Consider the following 17,135-nt stretch of genomic DNA (forward strand, 5'->3'; position numbering starts at 1 on the left):
AACATCCAGTAATATACTAAGGTACAAATTTAAAAGAGACTGGAAGATACCATTGCTGTGAAGACATGACCTCTTTTCCCCTGACTTCAGGGTTGAAAATTATTGCACAAAAGCCTTGAGGTTTACTTTCATATTTTCATTTTCCTAGTTTAAAAATAAAAGAATGTTAAAATCTTTTAAGAACTAGATACACCTTTTGTTACTTTGCAAGCTTAAGTTGCAGAGTTACCAGCTTTGCACGGTATAAGCTCTGCTCTGCTGGAGGTTTATGGTGTTCCAAAAGGAAAGAAACTCTGGGTCAGAATTTTTGGCCTGCTACGTACCATCTGTGCCACTTTGGAAGGAGAATGGAATAGAAATGCTAGATCTTCCTCTTCTGACCATGCTGGAAATTCACAACCAGACTGATCAACCCCTGAGTAGTGAGAAAGGATGTAAGAAACCTCTACGGCCTAGTTGCAGTCTTTGCACGGTGTTAAACACAAGGGTAAAATTCTGACTTATTGAAGTCAGTGGTAAAACTTTCATTGGCTTCAGTGGGGCTAGGATTTCATGCAGGTCCTCTTCTAACTAGTGCCATAAGAGCGCACTCTAGGGTGGGGAGGAAATTTTTACCTCAAGACAAAGGTTGAGTGCAGTTCTGAGCTTAAAACTAACAGAACCCACAGACTTCTTTTTTCTGGGAAAATTCGAACGTAGTTGTCTGTTCACCTTCATTTTGTGTCTTTTGATTGATGTATGTACTGACTGTTGTATTGTCGTGTGAAATTACCATAAAACAGAGTTTGAAAAAGAAATACATGCCTAAGGAGACCCCATTATAGGGTAATGGCAAAACTAAATAATGTAAGGGACGTGACCTGGGGATGGGGGGGACTTTAATAGAACATGTTGAAATATTTTTAAGGTTGAGTGTTTAAACCTATTAAAAGCACAGTTCTTGAACTAAGACTGGCTTAACTCTTTATCTGAGTCCCCTTTACTCTGGCATTGCTGTTCTTCAGCAAATGGTTCTATGCTACTGGGCAATGCTGCATACTAGTGAAATAATAAGTATCTATTTTGATTTTGAAAGTAATAGAAAACGGTGCCTATTCAAAGCTCTGGGTCCCTAATACACATTATGAAAATGAAATTAAATTAAGTAGCTGCTTCCTCCTCCAACAACCAGCAGAACTGAACTCTGTCCCAAACACAACTCCCATCCCCCATGCAGATCTAACCTTCATGAAACCAGTTTGCATGAAAAAAAAGCTGTACTTGTGATAAGCACCTCATGGTCATGTCTTTACATTGTGTTGATGCATTTACAAGGTTAAAGATGAGGTATGTGTTCTTGTAAAATGATTTGACTTGAAATAATTTTCTGTTCAATAGGTGATTAAGGAAAGTGGCCCTCCACACATGAAGAGCTTTGTTACTCGAGTTTCAGTAGGAGAGTTCTCTGCAGAAGGAGAAGGAAACAGTAAGAAACTTTCAAAGAAACGCGCTGCAATGGCTGTCTTACAAGAACTGAAAAAACTTCCACCTCTTCCTGTGATTGAAAAGCCAAAACTTTACTTTAAAAAACGCCCAAAAACAATATTAAAGGTAAGTGTTTGTATATGTCACAATAAGCAATCTTTTAGGAAGTAATAGGCTTATTAATATTAAAGATAGAAAAGACCTATGAGGTCAAATAGTCCATTCTGCTGCCACTTCCTTGTTCATGTCATTACATAGTTATTTGTATAACTTGAATTTTAAATTGCCCAGGTATGTTCGGATTTTCTAAATCCCAACAGTCATGGCTCTAATTGTCATTTGTCATATTTCATTTGTGACAAGAAAGAAAGCTTTTCCATAAATGTATCAAATGTATTTGCCCAAAAGATGTTGTCCGCTTACAGTCTGAAGATATACCACTATAGTCAATGGGCGTTCTTCCATTGATGTCAGTGGGGCATGATTCATAAATTCAAAGGCCAGAAGGGAACATTGTGATCATTGAGTCTGACTTCCTGTATAGAATAGATCTCCCTCTCTCAGAACCCATGTTGCTGTGTATTGAGGAGTATCTCCTAACAATAGGCAGAAAAACAATTATCTACTTCACTCTCAGATCTCACAGTAAAGCCCCCATGTGGTGGTAAAAAGTTCTCTATAATAAGACAGTATTGCAAGGACTGGTTCTTATTAAGAAAAATAGCCTTTCTAGTCACCTGTTCAAAATATTTTTATGTTATAAAAAAAAAAGAGATGTTTCTTATTTTTTCATGTTTATTTTTAAAGCTTTATGTAAATATTCAGTATAGGGCGTTACAGTATTTTGTAGATAATCCATGTGGTCATTTGCTCAATGGTTGATGGCACAGCGTGATTCAAAGTGATAGCTGTTGATCCGAAGTGTCTTTATTCCCTAACAGTTGATATCTTTGTCAAAATATTGCAGTACCCAAATAATTGTGCACTAGGAACCCAGACATTGTCATAGTAATATTGTAGTCTCCTGTGTACAGAAAGAACAAGTTGCAGCTCTTGGAATGCTTTTCTCTTTTTAAGTTAGATGCAAGACGTTTGTTCACATTTTAGCTATCTCACCTACCCATTTTAATTCAAGTTTCAGGTTAGGAATAGATTTTATCTAGCACTGATACAGGTATGTCTTCCTGTCTGTATCATATGGTATATTAATATAGGTTTCTCTGAGCAAATAATATAGTGCCATAACTCCAGTAAGCAAAGTGTGGATTCCTTGGAGTGTGGATTCCTTCCACTGTCCCAGTTACCACTAATATCCAAGAGAACACATGCAGCCAAATGGTTTTTGTAATAGGACAGCAGTTCTCTCAGCAAGTCTTTTAATCAATTATTGTTCCTACTTAGGTGTCCTCTGTTTCATTCGTCATTATTTTGTCTTATTTTTGCCCATATGGTTTTATTTTTAAGATTTTTTTATTAAGGTGTGAAGTGCTGAGACAAAGCAGTCCAGCTGATTCAAGCTTAGCTCTTAATGCATTCATAATGTTTACAAACAAACATGAGTAACCCCATTTGGGTGTGAGGGAAAGCCATGTAGTCTTCGACCACAGCACTGGTCCTAAGATAGTGCAGCAGTTTGTCAATGACTAAGAAGCTTGGTTCCAGTTGATTTTAGCAGCCTAAGAATATTCTATACATTCATCTAACTTGCTATCTTGAAAATCTCTTAAAACTACTATAAGATCAAATATTTACTTCGTGCCCTTGGAAGATAGAATCTGTTGTCAATGCTCTCAGCTTGAAGGAGACTCAGTCACTATTCCCTGGGTACAGCTTCAATTTATTTGATTGGTTAATCAAAGATAGCACCTTGGAAAGAGTCCAAAGCTCTGTTCACATCACCATCAAGTGGATCTCTTTACACGGTCTGCAGAAAAACAATTTAATTACTTACTGCATGTGTCTACATCTAGGTTAGAAGTGATTTGATAACACACTTCAGGTCTCAAAATCCCATAAAAGATAGACCAATTCCTTCTCAACCTTTAGTGGTCAAACCCACGAAGGGCTTGTTGAATTTGAACTATCCCTCCATTACAATCTTCCCTGTGTCATAGGATATTAATAGGCTTCTTACTACACTGATTAAGCTTCTTTTAGAGCCTGTAGATTCTTGTGAGCTCAAGTTTCCTAAATGGAGTGTTTATTCCTGGTGGCTGTAGATTTATTGCTGCTTCTAGGATTCATGAGCTTCAGTCCGCAGTGACTGGTCCTGTTTTGTGCGCACATCCTAAATTCCTTCTGAACATGGGGCCAGCTAGAGTGATCAGCTTCGCATCTGATCTAACAAAGGCTGTCACGTGATGTTCTCTACATACATTTATGAAACATTACTGATTAGCCTTAGCAGCATACAAATACTCAGCTTAGCCTATCAGCACTTCAGTCCAGAAAGAGACTTTGTCAGTGGCCTAAATGCATTTTATTTTTTAGGATACCATTGTGTGGTGAAGTAGTTAAACCTGATTCTCCATTGAGTAATCATTTACACCAGTGTAAAGTGAGTGCAAAATGATATTCTGATTTGTAGCCTTTCATATCCATTTTGTACTGTAAAAATGACTACCATGGGTGCAGGGCAATGGAGAATCAAACCCTTTATGTCTAGAGTACTTCCCTGCTATTACATGTGGAAACAAGCCCTGAAGATTGAAGAGATACAGCATCATAAGTGCTGTCTTCAGAGAACTATTACATACAAATAATTTCTTTTCAGAATATTGTTTTTTGGGATTAAATGATCCATGCTTTTGGGATAACTTTAAAAAAAAAAATCTCTTCAGCTAATATTTGAGTTTAGTGAGGGTGGAAAAAATGCACTTTTCCTATTTTAAAGAATTCTGTCCATGATTTAGATAGCGCTACAGCAAAAATGTCTGAAATTTGAATTCTGGTTTGGACATAACAAGTAAAAATTCCCACAAGCCTAATACTACAGGAACAGCCACCTTACCAGAGCTTTGTAAGGTATGCAAGCTGAATAAGCAAATAACTTTAGAGAGAGCAGCTGAACTTGGGAGCTGTGCAAGCCACTTCTTACAACTGCTTTTAAATTTTTTTCCTCTTTTCATTTTTCTTAAAATTGAAAGCTGGGATTTTCAAAGGAGTCTAAGGCCTAGTCTACACTAGAAAATTTGGTCAGTTTAACCATATCAGTCAGGGGTGTGAAAAATCTACATCCCTGGGTGGTATAGGTAGGCTGACATAAGTCCCCATGTAGACAGCGCTAGGTTGACGGAAGAATTCTTCTACCAACCTAGCTGTAGCCTCTCAGGGAGGTGGATTACCTATGCTGATGAGAGGAATCCTTCCCGTTGGCATAGGTAGTGTCTACGGTGAAGCACTACAGCACCAGTGCTGCTCTAGTGTTTTAAGCGTAGACAATGCCTAAGTTAGTTAGGCTTGGTCTACACTAGAAAGTTATACTGACATAACTGAGTCAGTCAGGTGTGTGGGGGAAAAAAACACACCTCTGATCGATGTAGTTATGCCGACATGACCCCCAGTGTAGAAACAGCTAACTCAGTGGAAGAGTGTTTCATCAACATAGCTAACGGTGTTCGGGACGGTGGTGTCACTGACAGAAAAGCTTTTTCTGTATTTACGCTGCAGGGTTAGACCAGCATAGCAATGCCGACGTAGTTTCCATAATGTAGACATACTCAGACACCCAATTCCTGTTGAAATTCAGTGGGAGCTAGGAGCCTAATTCCTTTAGGGTCCTTGGAAAATCATTGCCTAAAAATATTAAATGCAAAAACCTAGCATTTATGCAACATTAGTGCTGCAAGGTCAAGCTTCTAAAAGCCAGGAAATTCAAAGAATTAAGGTGGCTCTGGCACTAGCGCTCCCGTTTTGACAGGTACTGCCCAGCTATACTCTGAATAGGGTTAGAGGACATGATTATAAAAATGTATAAGCCTCTTCTTTGCTTTTGCTTCCACCGATGCTATCCCTGATGGAGCTAATTAATGAAAGTGCTGGTAAATTATGAGCCTGATGCTAGGCAGTGTAGATGTAGACATTAACAGGATTTGCAGTGTGGTCAAACCAACTTTAACATTAAGAATTTCCTGATTTTTGAGTACCTGAACGTACACCCTTACTGTAATAGGGCAATCTGCCTCTTTAATAGCCTGAGGGCGGGTGGGACAGTGAGCAGCTGATCCCACCCCAGAGAGAAGCCCAGCAGACAGGTGCTGGGATCAGTTGACACAGCTGATCAGTATCTTGTGATTGGCCCACACTGTCAGCTGAAATATAAAGGAGAGCTCAGCCATGAGGGTGGGTGGGGGAAAGGCAGGAGAGAGGATACTCTCTGACAAACAGAACAGGAGGTGGCAAGCAGAGCACTCTCCCTCAGCAGCACTGGAAAGGGCCCTACCTGGTAGATACCAGAGGCCCCCAGTCTAAATCTGTAACTAGACTGTTGTTAGTGTTCCTTTTTTTGTCTTTGTCTTGCTTTGTTTGTGAAGACAATAAACAGAGCCCTGAAGAAAGGAACAGAAACCTAATCTGGGTGTTGCTGTCTGTCTATCCCCAGCTGGTGACGAGGGGTACCAGCCTACACTTAACGACTACATTTAATTTACCTGTTTCTTTTATTTGAATATGTGTAGGCAAGAAATGTATCGAAATCACATTCTTGCCCTCTTGATATTTGACAAGCTGATTCCCAATTTTAGCACCAATATTGGGAATCTATTTTTTACAATTGCACTTGTGCTTTATTTAACACACTCTCCATTTTGCCTCTGCCTGGCTCACTGCCCACACAGCTGTCATGGAAACTGCCCTTGTGCATGACATTGCCCTAATTCTTCCACCTACAGATTCCCAAGCAACTCTAGCTATACCATGGAAGATTCACTGCACAGCTCTCCTGATACGCTCGCACTCGTTCTCTCTCTGTTCCTTTCTAGTTGCTGGCTTTCCTTTTATGTGCTTTACCATTTGTTTATTCTTACTTGAGAAGTTCAGATGGTAGCATGATAGTGTGTATATGTATAATCCAGTTATAAATTCTTCTTCTCTGTTCTGGCACATGCACCAACTACACATGGCATTAGATAAACTTTTTTGTATCTTAATATTTGCCCTGCACATCATGCCAATGCATGTGCTCACACGCAGGTGCGCGCGCACACACACACACACACACAGTTACACAGTTGTTTTTGATAGCTGTCTGCTTTAAATAAGCATTTTTGTTATTGGTAATTACTTAGTAAGTGGATTCAGAGGCTAGAATAAAGCATTCAGGCTCCAGTGTTTCAATCTCAGCTCATTATGCAACCTTGGACAAGTCCATCTCTCTGTCTCGTCATTTACCCCACTGAATGAAGAGTACGTTAATACCAACAATAACACTTAACATAGGCTCTTGTGAGGATTAATGTCATTAGATGGATTGCTCTAAAAGCAAAGCATTGTTTTAACCTTCAACGCTTCCTTTCTTTTGTCATTTTTAGCATCACTAAATAAAAATATTGTTAGGGTGAAATCCTAGGAGATGTGGGAGGCTTATACTGCTGCTAACCTGTAGTATTTCCTGAGTGAGGAATGCAAATGAGCTGTTCAGGGGCACTCTGCAGCCTCCAGTGCACCATGAGCAAAGCTTCATAGTGGTATGCTGTGTGAGAGGGGAGAGAAGACATGGAAGCAGGGGCCTGGAGCATGGTCAGTGAGTCTATCTTGCAGATCCTCTGAGCTATAAAAGCAGATGTGGGGATTGGTAGCCTATAGCTCCTAGACAAACCCATTTTCTACAGTTGTGGACAGCCAGCAGACACAAGCTACTTGCTACAGTTTCAGCCTAATGATTCGGGTCTTTAGTCCCATGATCAAGTGACAATGCAGTTTGTTCATTTGCGCATGCTCTCTTGTCTAGTATATCACCCTGAGAGAACAGCATAGAAAAAAATCTTATTAAAAGAACATGTAATTGTCATGAACATGTAATTGTCGTACTGGCATGTGCTGAAATAACTTGGGTTTTTTAAATCTTATTTTAGACTGGACCAGAATATGGTCAAGGAATGAACCCCATTAGCCGCTTGGCTCAAATCCAGCAGGCCAAAAAGGAGAAGGAGCCAGAGTATATTCTTCTTTCAGAGAGAGGGATGCCTCGTCGCCGAGAGTTTGTTATGCAGGTATTGTTGGATGTTCTATTAGGAAAGATTCCTTTATTCTATTATGAACAAGCACAAGAAGAACAATGGTGGAATATAAAGCTGATCCTATCTAACATTGTTTAGATTTTTACATATCATACAGTTAAGCAGCAGGAGTACAAAATTTGCTGCTAGCCATTTTTAAAAAAAGGCTATTTGACCTTTTCCTTTCTGTAGATGAAACAAATCCAGTTAGATGTATAATCCCTTTCTAAAGTGATAGATATTTTCCCTCTGGTGTTTTTGCTTTTTTTTTTAGTGTTGTTCTTATTTCACCTATTTGTTTATTTCCTTCTTTACTGTCTGTTCATGATTTACTTTATTGTTTTTGTTTTTTCCTTTTCTACATTATCCTGACAAAAGCTTTGTGATAACTGATGGATGAATTTAGAAAGATCAGAGACTGTAATACAAATAAGTATCCACAGCAGTCAAGGGCCGGGGAGAGTGCCTCTCCCCACTGGGGCAGCTCCAGAGAGAGGCACCTTTTCCCACCTGCGTGACCCTTGATAGCCTGCTGCGCAGCCGCGCAGCTTAGAGGGAACTGAGGATGTAGCCCATTAAACTTGTTATGTTTTCACTGAACTTAAAAGCTTACCTTCATGTTTTTCCCATCTTGCCCCATTTTCTTCTTCTGCCCCAAAATGCGTCAAGTTACCCTCAAAATTTAGTGGCCTTTATTTGCAAAGTGTTCAATACTATAATGAACTGTCTTTAAACTAAAATGTTACTTTTTCCCTTCAGTTCTTATTTGAGAATTTCCATTATGTCCTTAGAACTGTGGTTTCTAATTTTTTTCACATTGTGTAAGGATTTGAAGCCAGCAGATCCTATAACAGACCATCTAACCGCCATCTTTCCCTGGCCATTCTCAATCTGAGATGGTTCTGTGCACAGTCAGAAAGGGTGCTGTGAACTACAGATCAGTGTTTGAGAACAATTTCACCTTGAATTTGGATTTGATTTGTAGGCAACCTCAGTACTTTAATAGCGAAATATTTGGATTTGGAGGGGAAAAAAACTTTACACTAGACTGTGTGATTCATTTGCCTAAGAAGACTCTTGTGAAAGGGGGAGTTAAAGTAATTCTGTAGCCCAGCTGCCTTTTTATGGGTGTTCATAAACAGTGTAGCCTAAACAGGGACTTTTGGCCTTGCTTTATAATGCTTTCACACTAAAACGATATTGCTTTTTTTCTCCCACCAGACGTCCCAGTGGATTCATTAGTGCATGCAAAAAACTTATCTAAGTAAAAAGTCTTTTGTATAAACTACTTAAACAATGTTTTCATTTGATTTAATTGAATGTGGAAGTAAAATATCCAGAGATAATATGTTCATTTTTATCTGTCACACAAAGAGCAAGTTTAGATGTGATGAAATGGATCCAATTACTTGTTCTGACCGTTACATAAACAGAAGAAAACCTCCGATGACATTAGTTGGTGTTCTGTTCCCAAAGTTAATTTAGGAAAGCTCGCTCTTTGTAGTCAGACCTTTAATCCTTGATAGAGGTTATAATAATAGCCAAACCGGTTTTACAGGTCTGAGAAATAGCAACACATTGATTTATTGCGCACTATGTGATAAATTATCATTTTGTCTCGCCTCATTAAGGTTCTTCAATTCTATTACATACGAGCTCATTGCAATTTGGTTATTTTCTAATCATGACTGCAAAGTTAACTGTTACTTCAAGCTCCAGATTTCTGTTTTTCATAATTTTGGACCTTTTTGCTTAATTATACCTTCTTTAGTTTGCAGAGGATATTTAGAGCATTTGCTTGTTTCTGTATGTACAGTAGATATTTAAAACCAAAACAGGATAATTTAAACATTTTCGTAAACAAAGTTTTATTTTATAAATGAGTACACGGAAAACATGTTGATTTTAATGAACAAGATTTTTTATTTCTTTTTCAAAAGCTGATATTTTATAATTTAAAAAACAGTAAGATTTGAGACATTTGACCTGTGAAATTTTTGTTTGGATTGTTCTATGAAATAGATTATTACTTCCTAACCGTTGTATATACTTTTGCAACCATAGACCATTTTTTAAACAGGATCTGGCATATAAAATGACTGAATGCACCAAATAAAATATAGGTATTGAAGAATTATGAATGACCTGAGAGTGAATAGAGGACATTTGAGGGACGATAGTCATAAACTAAGAGCATGCAGCTTGCACAGTTTATGAATGGCAGCAGAGCCCAAAGACTAAATTACAGCGTTATGTTCTCTTTGTGGACATCTGTTGTTTATAATATGTCATTTTTAATTTGAAGTTTTAACTGCCTTTCCTATGTGGGGCTTCTTGGTTGGCAGGAAATCCTTTATGTTGTACAGACCACCCTTCCAATGAGAACTCAACTTTTCAGAAAATGTGTTGATGGAAGATCATCCAAGGGCACAGGCGTAACTGTTGAAGGGGAAGGAGAGGGTCGTGCCCTACCCAAATCTCCCCTCCCACCCCGCCCCCTGATTTCTATTCCAATATTGTTTGCCCTATAGCTGGGGAGGATAAAGATGAAAAGCGTTCTCCCTCTTTTTCTCCAAAACATGCAATGCTTTTCCTGTTAATTCTCACTGGGAACTTACACTGGCATAGCGATGTCTCTCAGGGGTGAGAAAAATCCACACCCTGGGGAGACATCGCTCTGCCAACCCAACCACTGATATAGACATTGCTAGGTCAACAGATGAGTTCTTCTGTGGACCTAGCTACCGCCTCCCGGGGGGTGGGAGGGGAATTACCTATGCTGACAGGAGAACCCTCCCATCAACATAAGTAGTGTCTACACTGAAGCGCTACACATAAGTTCATGGAGGATAGGTCCATTAATGGCTATAAGCCAAGATGGTCAGGGATACAGCCCCATGCTCTGGGTGTCCCTAGCCTCTGACTGCCAGAAGCTGGGAGTGGACAACGGGATGGATCACTCTATGATTGCCTGTTCTGTTCATTCCGTCTGAAGCACTTGGCACTGGCCACTGTTGGACAACAGGATACTGGGCTAGATGGGCCATTGGTCTGACACAGTAAGGCCATTCTTATGCAATACCCATAGTTTCCACTTTGCTCTGGCTCCTAATGATGCTGATTAGCTTCTGGAGAGTTGCTGCAGCCAGTACATGCTGCAGAGGAGGAGGAAACGCAGAAGCTTCTCTTGGGGGAAGGCAGGAGAGAGCAAGAGCTGGGACCGGGGACATCAAGGGATGCAGAGAATAGGGCCAGGGGTACACAGAGCACAAGGGAAGACACAGAGGGGCACAAGCCTGGGGGGTGGGGCACACAGTGCAGTACACATAACATTCACAGGCACAGTTGTACAGACACTCACACTTTTATGGTATGAGTGATGGGCATGGTGTTTCTGGGACGAGAGGCTTTCAGAAGGAATGGAAGCAAGCTCGTCTATGGAACCAGCTGTTTGTCCTCTCCCCTCAGATTTTGGTAAAGAAATTAGTCCAATAGCCCCCTCTCAACTTTCTTTTTTTTTTTTTTTTTTGGTTGCACCTGTGTCCAAGGGGCTGATGCAACTGACTGTAGATCAACAAGGTTGTTGCAGTGTGATGCTAGACTGCCACAAATTTATCAGTAATTGTGATCAATATTTTTGTTTAATTTTAAAAGGTCAAAATAGGCAGTGAAGTTACTACTGGAACAGGCCCCAACAAGAAAATAGCTAAAAGAAATGCAGCAGAAGCGATGTTGCTACAGCTTGGTTATAAAGCCTCCACCCCTCTTCAAGATCAGCCAGAAAAGGTGAGAATTGATCATTGTGTGGCTCAATATCCAGTTCCATAAGGTGCTGAGCTCTTGCAGCTCATCACTTTCCAGGACCTGGTGCAGCCTCATTAAAGCCAGTTGAGTTGTGTTGCTGGTCAGTGGTCATATTCTTCCTTTAGCTGCAGCTACATAATGTCCTTGGATGGTAACTGCAACCCTTTCCTCTGAAAGTATAATTAAGGACAGAATATATATGTACATGTGCATGAATTTCATATTACCAAAATGCTCCTCTTTCCTTTTCTTCCTTTATGTGTCCCTGTTAGGATATTTCTTCCTCTTTGGGGTTCCAAATCTTGTATAGATGATTAACTTTCATATCTGAAATAGTTTTGATTTTTTGGCTCATTTACTCCAAACAGAAGCTACATTACAGAACCATCTAATAGTTAGGGTGAGCAGCTATGTTGAATCAAATACTGTACTTATAATGGTGTGTCACATTCTTGTGGTTGCCTCAGCATATATTCAAGGCAAGTATCTATTTATGCCAACTTACATTTCAACATGAATTAAAAGCATGCTAGTTTTTTTGGTTTTGTTTTGGTTTTTTTTTCTCAAGGGCAACCTAGTTGTTGGACAAGAAAATATGGTTGTGTCAATTTTGTTTGGAGCCAGAAAGAGCCACTCAAGAAGGAGATCTTGGAGTTGTTGTGAATAGTTCTCTGAAAACATCCACTCATTGTGCAGCGGCAGTCAAAAAAGCAAACAATGTTGGGAATCATTAAGAAAGGGATAGATGATAAGACAGAAAATATCATATTGCCTCTGTATAAATCCATGGTATGCCTACACCTTGAATACTGCTTGCAGATGTGGTTGCCCCATCTCAAAAAAGATATATTGGAATTGGAAAAGGGCAACAAAAATGATTAGGGGTATGGAATGGCTGCCATATGAGGAGCAATTAATAAGACTGGGACTTTTCAGCTTGGAAAAGAGATGACTAAGGGGGAATATGATAAGAGACCTATAAAATCAGGACTGTGTGGAGAAAATAAATAAGGAAGTGTTATTTACTCATAACACATGAACTAGGGGTCACCAAATGAAATTAATAGGCAGCATGTTTAAAACAAACAAAATGAAGTATTTTTTCACACAACATAGTCAATCTGTGGAACTCCTTGCCAGAGAATGTTGTGCAGGCCAAGACTATAACAGGGTTCAAAAAAGAACTAGATAAGTTCAGGGAGGATAGGTCCATCAATGGCTATTAGCCAGGATGGGCAGAGATGGTGTCCCTAGCCTCTGTTTGCCAGAAGCTGGGAATGGGCGACGAGATGGATCATTGGATGATTACATCCTCTGTTCATTTCCTCTGGGGCACCTGGCATTGACCACTGTCAGAAGACAGGATATTGGGCTAGATCAGGGGTTCCCAAACTTGGTTTGCGGCTTGTTCAGGGTAAGCCCCTGGTGGGCTGCAAAACGCTTTGCTTACCTGAGCGTCCGCAGGTATGGCTGCTCGCAGGTACGGCTGCTCGCAGCTCCCAGTGGCCACGGTTCGCCGTTCCCAGCTAATGTGAGCTGCGGAAAGCATTCTTACGTTCTTATAGGTTATTTCTTAAAAGGAAATTGTATTGAATGCATGTTGTAAGTTCCTGTCTCAGTGACATGCTACGTAGCTCTTCTGATCTACATTTAGTCCTGGGCTCATTGACAGAGGCATGTGTGACCCAAACCAGCTTCTAAAACTCTGCCTCTTGCCATGGCTTGTCTACATTGGAGGTATTTTATTCTGAAGTAGCTGCAACAGTACAAACCCACAATGTAGGCTTGTTATACCATTGTAAAAGTGGCTTGCATCATTGTGACTTGCATTACTGTACCTATGCTGGTGCAGAAGTCCCCAGTGTAAGCAAACTCTCAATGTACAGACCAGGGAAGAGCTGTTGTGCCCCACACAGCACTTTGAGCTGGGTGCACACATAATTAACCTGTGCTCTCTTCCTGGTGTGCAGGATATAGTGTTCAACTCCCTGAGCAGAACTAGAGGAGGAATTTACCTAAATCTTGGGATGAGCAGAAAAATAATCAATATTTTCTGCTGGTCAGTGTGTTTATAGTAAGTAAACTGAGGCATGAGACTAATATTCATTTTCAGCTTCATGTTATGTGCACCACCAAGTAATTTAATCCACCTAGATATTTTAATTGCAGTTCGAAAACCTACCCAGTGAACAATAAGTTATTATGTTTCACTTGTCCAGACCAGGATTTTAGTTGTCATAAAGAGTTGGAGAATAGGATTTGTTTTACTGGGGTTAAATTATTATCTGCTACGAACTGAGTTCAGAGCTCCCTGCTGTTAAACAATGTATTTCATTCATTTTCCTTAAAAAATGCTTTCTGTTCATATCTGACCAAATTTTCTGATGCGATAATTTATACTATAATTTCAAAAAATGTACCTGCAAACATGTAATTGTGCACATGCATTGGGTAATTGCATGCTCAGGTACTGGTTTACACATCTTCCTATTTCCACAGGTGCAAATTAGGTGGTGGTGTTTCAGAATTTAATCCTTAATGTTTTTATATGGAATGTGACTTTCATTCAGAGGGATATGTTTAATACTAAGAGTGTCGTTTTTAAAAGGTAGCTGATTTTCTCAAAAGAATGGATTCGGAGGTTTTGATGGTTATAAATAGAATTTCCTCTGGAGATGTGCAGGTCCACAACAAATAAAGATTTTTTTTTCTACTTTAAGGAGTCATGTCCATTGATACTTCATTCAGAAGTAAAAATCTGGAAAGAAGTACTCTTGTAAAATCATTTAAATGCAAATATTCTTCCTTTAATTATATATAGTATGACAAGGGGGGAGGGATAGCTCAGTGGTTTGAGCATTGGCCTTCTAAACCCAGGATTGTGAGTTCAATCCTTGAGGGGGCCATTTAGGGATTTGGGGCAAAAATCTGTCTGGGGATTGGCCCTGCTTTGAACAGGGGGTTGGACTAGATGACCTCCTGAGGTCCCTTCCAACCCTGATATTCTGTGATTCTAAGTCACTTTTTAAAGGGACCCTTTCAATAAGGTAATTTTATTTCAAAGTTGAAAAGATGGGACAATGGGATTTTCTCCCATTCTTCCTCCTTCCTTTCGTGAATTTGGTTGTTTTTTTACCATAGTCTTCTCCCATGAATCCCCCCCTCTTTGTTTAGTGTATATTTCACCTTATAGGCTCTGTTCCTTTTTTGGTTCTTTAACTGGCTCCTGGACTTCCCCTCCTCTCTTATTTCTACTTCCAGCCATGTATTCTCTGTTCCTCCATCTGGGACTCACCTTCTTCCACTTCCTCTTTTTAAGTCTTCTTCTCTTCAGCTTTCTCTTTCTCCTTCCAAAGCAATTCAGGCCTGGCCTAAAAAGGCTATAAAGACTGCTGGTGGCTGGTTGTCCCTTCCTCCTTTCCCTTGCACAGGAGGTGCCCTAGGCTCAGTGCCCCTCCCCCTTTAGTACGCTTTTCACTACATAGCTAAACCAGACATGCATATGTGTGCAGTGCTGCCTTCCTTAGCTTAGTACTGTGAGTTGAGCAAAAATCCTCACAGGTGCCCTCAAGAGAGTAGAGAGGGAGCAAACCATGTTCCCCTGAACACAGGGACTGTAAATCTACCACTGAACCTAAATCTGAAAAACACACTACAGTGAGCACACAAGACGAAACAATATAAAGTTATATAATTAGGATTTTTATGCACTGTTTAGAATTAGATCTTGGAAGGCTGACGATTAAATTGAGAGGATTTCACAACCATAACATTCTCCTAACGTAACTGTTTTCTATCACAGCCCAGAGGAACCCCACCCCTGCAACCCATACATATATTTTTACTTTCCTTCCAGCCAAAGAGGAAGTGAGACAGAGCAAGCAATGTTGCTCCTTAACTAGCTACAAAGGAGGTTGAGTGCTGGGAGGCAGTTTCACCCTGCCACAGGCTGATCAAACTGCCCCTGTCGCAATAACATACCTGCCTAGGAAAGGAGAGATAAGAACTAGGAAGTGAATCTAGTTCTCCCACATGGCAGTGCAGAGTACTCATTAGTTCTCGTAAGCAGATATTTTCTTCTCCCTCTTTCCCCTTACTGTGTGGGGACATTAGGTAATGTGTTCTATTATATTAAATACTCCCATTTTATAAAATCTGTGATGTAAAAAGAATGTGGTTTACATCTTCAGCTTGTATATGCAGTGTCATATTTCCTCATTATGTCCAGAACAATAGTAGGATATTGTATTTCTTATCTTTTTTTCTTGCTAATCTCAAGACATCTGCCTCTGCAGAGTACACAGTAAACCTGTTTTTCAAACAGAATGCATTAACCTGCAAGCAAAGAGCTAATAATTATAGTATAGCAAAGCAGCAGTGTCCATTCCAAGTTAAGATTGCATAATGGTTTCCATTCTAACCACCTTTTTTTCATTTTTGCAAGCCTTCCAAAACTATCATCCTTTGGGCTGAATTCCAGGCCTTGTCTCTGCCTGATGGTGAATTCTTCTGAGAAAATTTGAGCAAAAATAGGCCAGACAATTTACATGATATATATATACACACACACACATACATACACCTGGTGCCCCAAAGGAAGCAGCAGGTCAATGCTAAGGGAATGGAGGGCAGTAGGGAAGCTACACATAAAGGGGTTTAGTAGCAGGCATGCTACATGTACAGGTGCTCTGGATGACATTGAGAATGTCTCCCAGTAATCCCATTGGCAGTTCAGCTCCATGTTACCCCCAGCACCCCACTCTGCCTATAAGGTACAGTCAGGCCCTATGTTAGCAGTGTGATAAATTTGTTTTGGAAAGCTTGTCTAGACTCCAACCTGTGTCAGTTGAGAAAAAGCTAACAAAAAACAGAAAAAGAAGGAATCCAGCTTGCATAATATAACTTAACTTATAGTCTTGTTTTCTTCAGTGGCAGGAGCTTAGTAGTAACATTATTACTAATGTGACAGACGTTTGCAGTACATCACGTCAGGTCTAGCCTCATCTCTTCGGGAGAGGTAGTAAAGAAACTAAGGGCTTGTCTTCACTACCACGCTACATTGATGCAACTGCACTGATGCAGCTCCGCCGCTGTAGCGCATCTGGTGAAGATGCAGTATGCTGACAGGAGAATGCCTTCCTGTCGGCATAATTACTCCACCTCAGCAACATGGTGCAGTGTAGGCACCGCTTTAAGTCGATGTAACTTGTATTGCTCAAAGAGGTGGCTTTTTCACATCCGTGAGCAATGTAACTTACATCGACTTAAGTGATAGTGTAGACAAGCCCTAAGAGCTAAATTAAGTCCAGCACTCTAGGGGGGGAAAAATCTCATCATGCTGCTTGAAGATGCAGTGTTCTTTCTGCCAGCAACGAGTCATTCTTATAATACAGTACACTGGTTCTCAACATTTTCCATACCATAATCCCATGTTACAACAGAAAAAAGTTTTCAGGACCTCCTATCTCATTATCCTTGAAGACTAGTCTGGTGGTAACTCCCTTAGACCTGATTGCAGGCTCCCAGGTCTAACACATAGTAAAGCTGTATCACTACCAAATGTTTGTTTCCCTAGAACAATTTTTTTAGGCACTCTTGGGAGGGAGTCATTCTGAAGATTTTTCATCTTCATACATACGATAAAAAGGGGCC

At 40.1% G+C, this 17,135-nt stretch overlaps 1 protein-coding gene across 8 annotated transcripts in view; it reads left to right on the top strand.

Moving 5' to 3' along the window:
• The window catches only part of STAU2 (staufen double-stranded RNA binding protein 2), a 222,734-nt gene that overhangs the window by 70,549 nt on the left and 135,050 nt on the right, over positions 1–17,135 (top strand). For all 8 annotated transcript variants that reach the window (XR_008443743.1, XM_054017183.1, XM_054017187.1 and 5 more), the window contains 3 exons: positions 1,378–1,590; positions 7,536–7,673; positions 11,334–11,465. Coding sequence is in view for 7 of the 8 variants with exons in the window: in XM_054017183.1 (XP_053873158.1) it covers positions 1,378–1,590; positions 7,536–7,673; positions 11,334–11,465 (483 nt within the window). In the remaining variant the exon portion in view is untranslated. The remainder of the gene's footprint in view (positions 1–1,377; positions 1,591–7,535; positions 7,674–11,333; positions 11,466–17,135) is intronic.

The sequence above is a fragment of the Malaclemys terrapin genome, chromosome 2 (genome assembly GCF_027887155.1).
Source record: "Malaclemys terrapin pileata isolate rMalTer1 chromosome 2, rMalTer1.hap1, whole genome shotgun sequence".
In the NCBI taxonomy this organism is placed as follows: domain Eukaryota; kingdom Metazoa; phylum Chordata; order Testudines; family Emydidae; genus Malaclemys; species Malaclemys terrapin.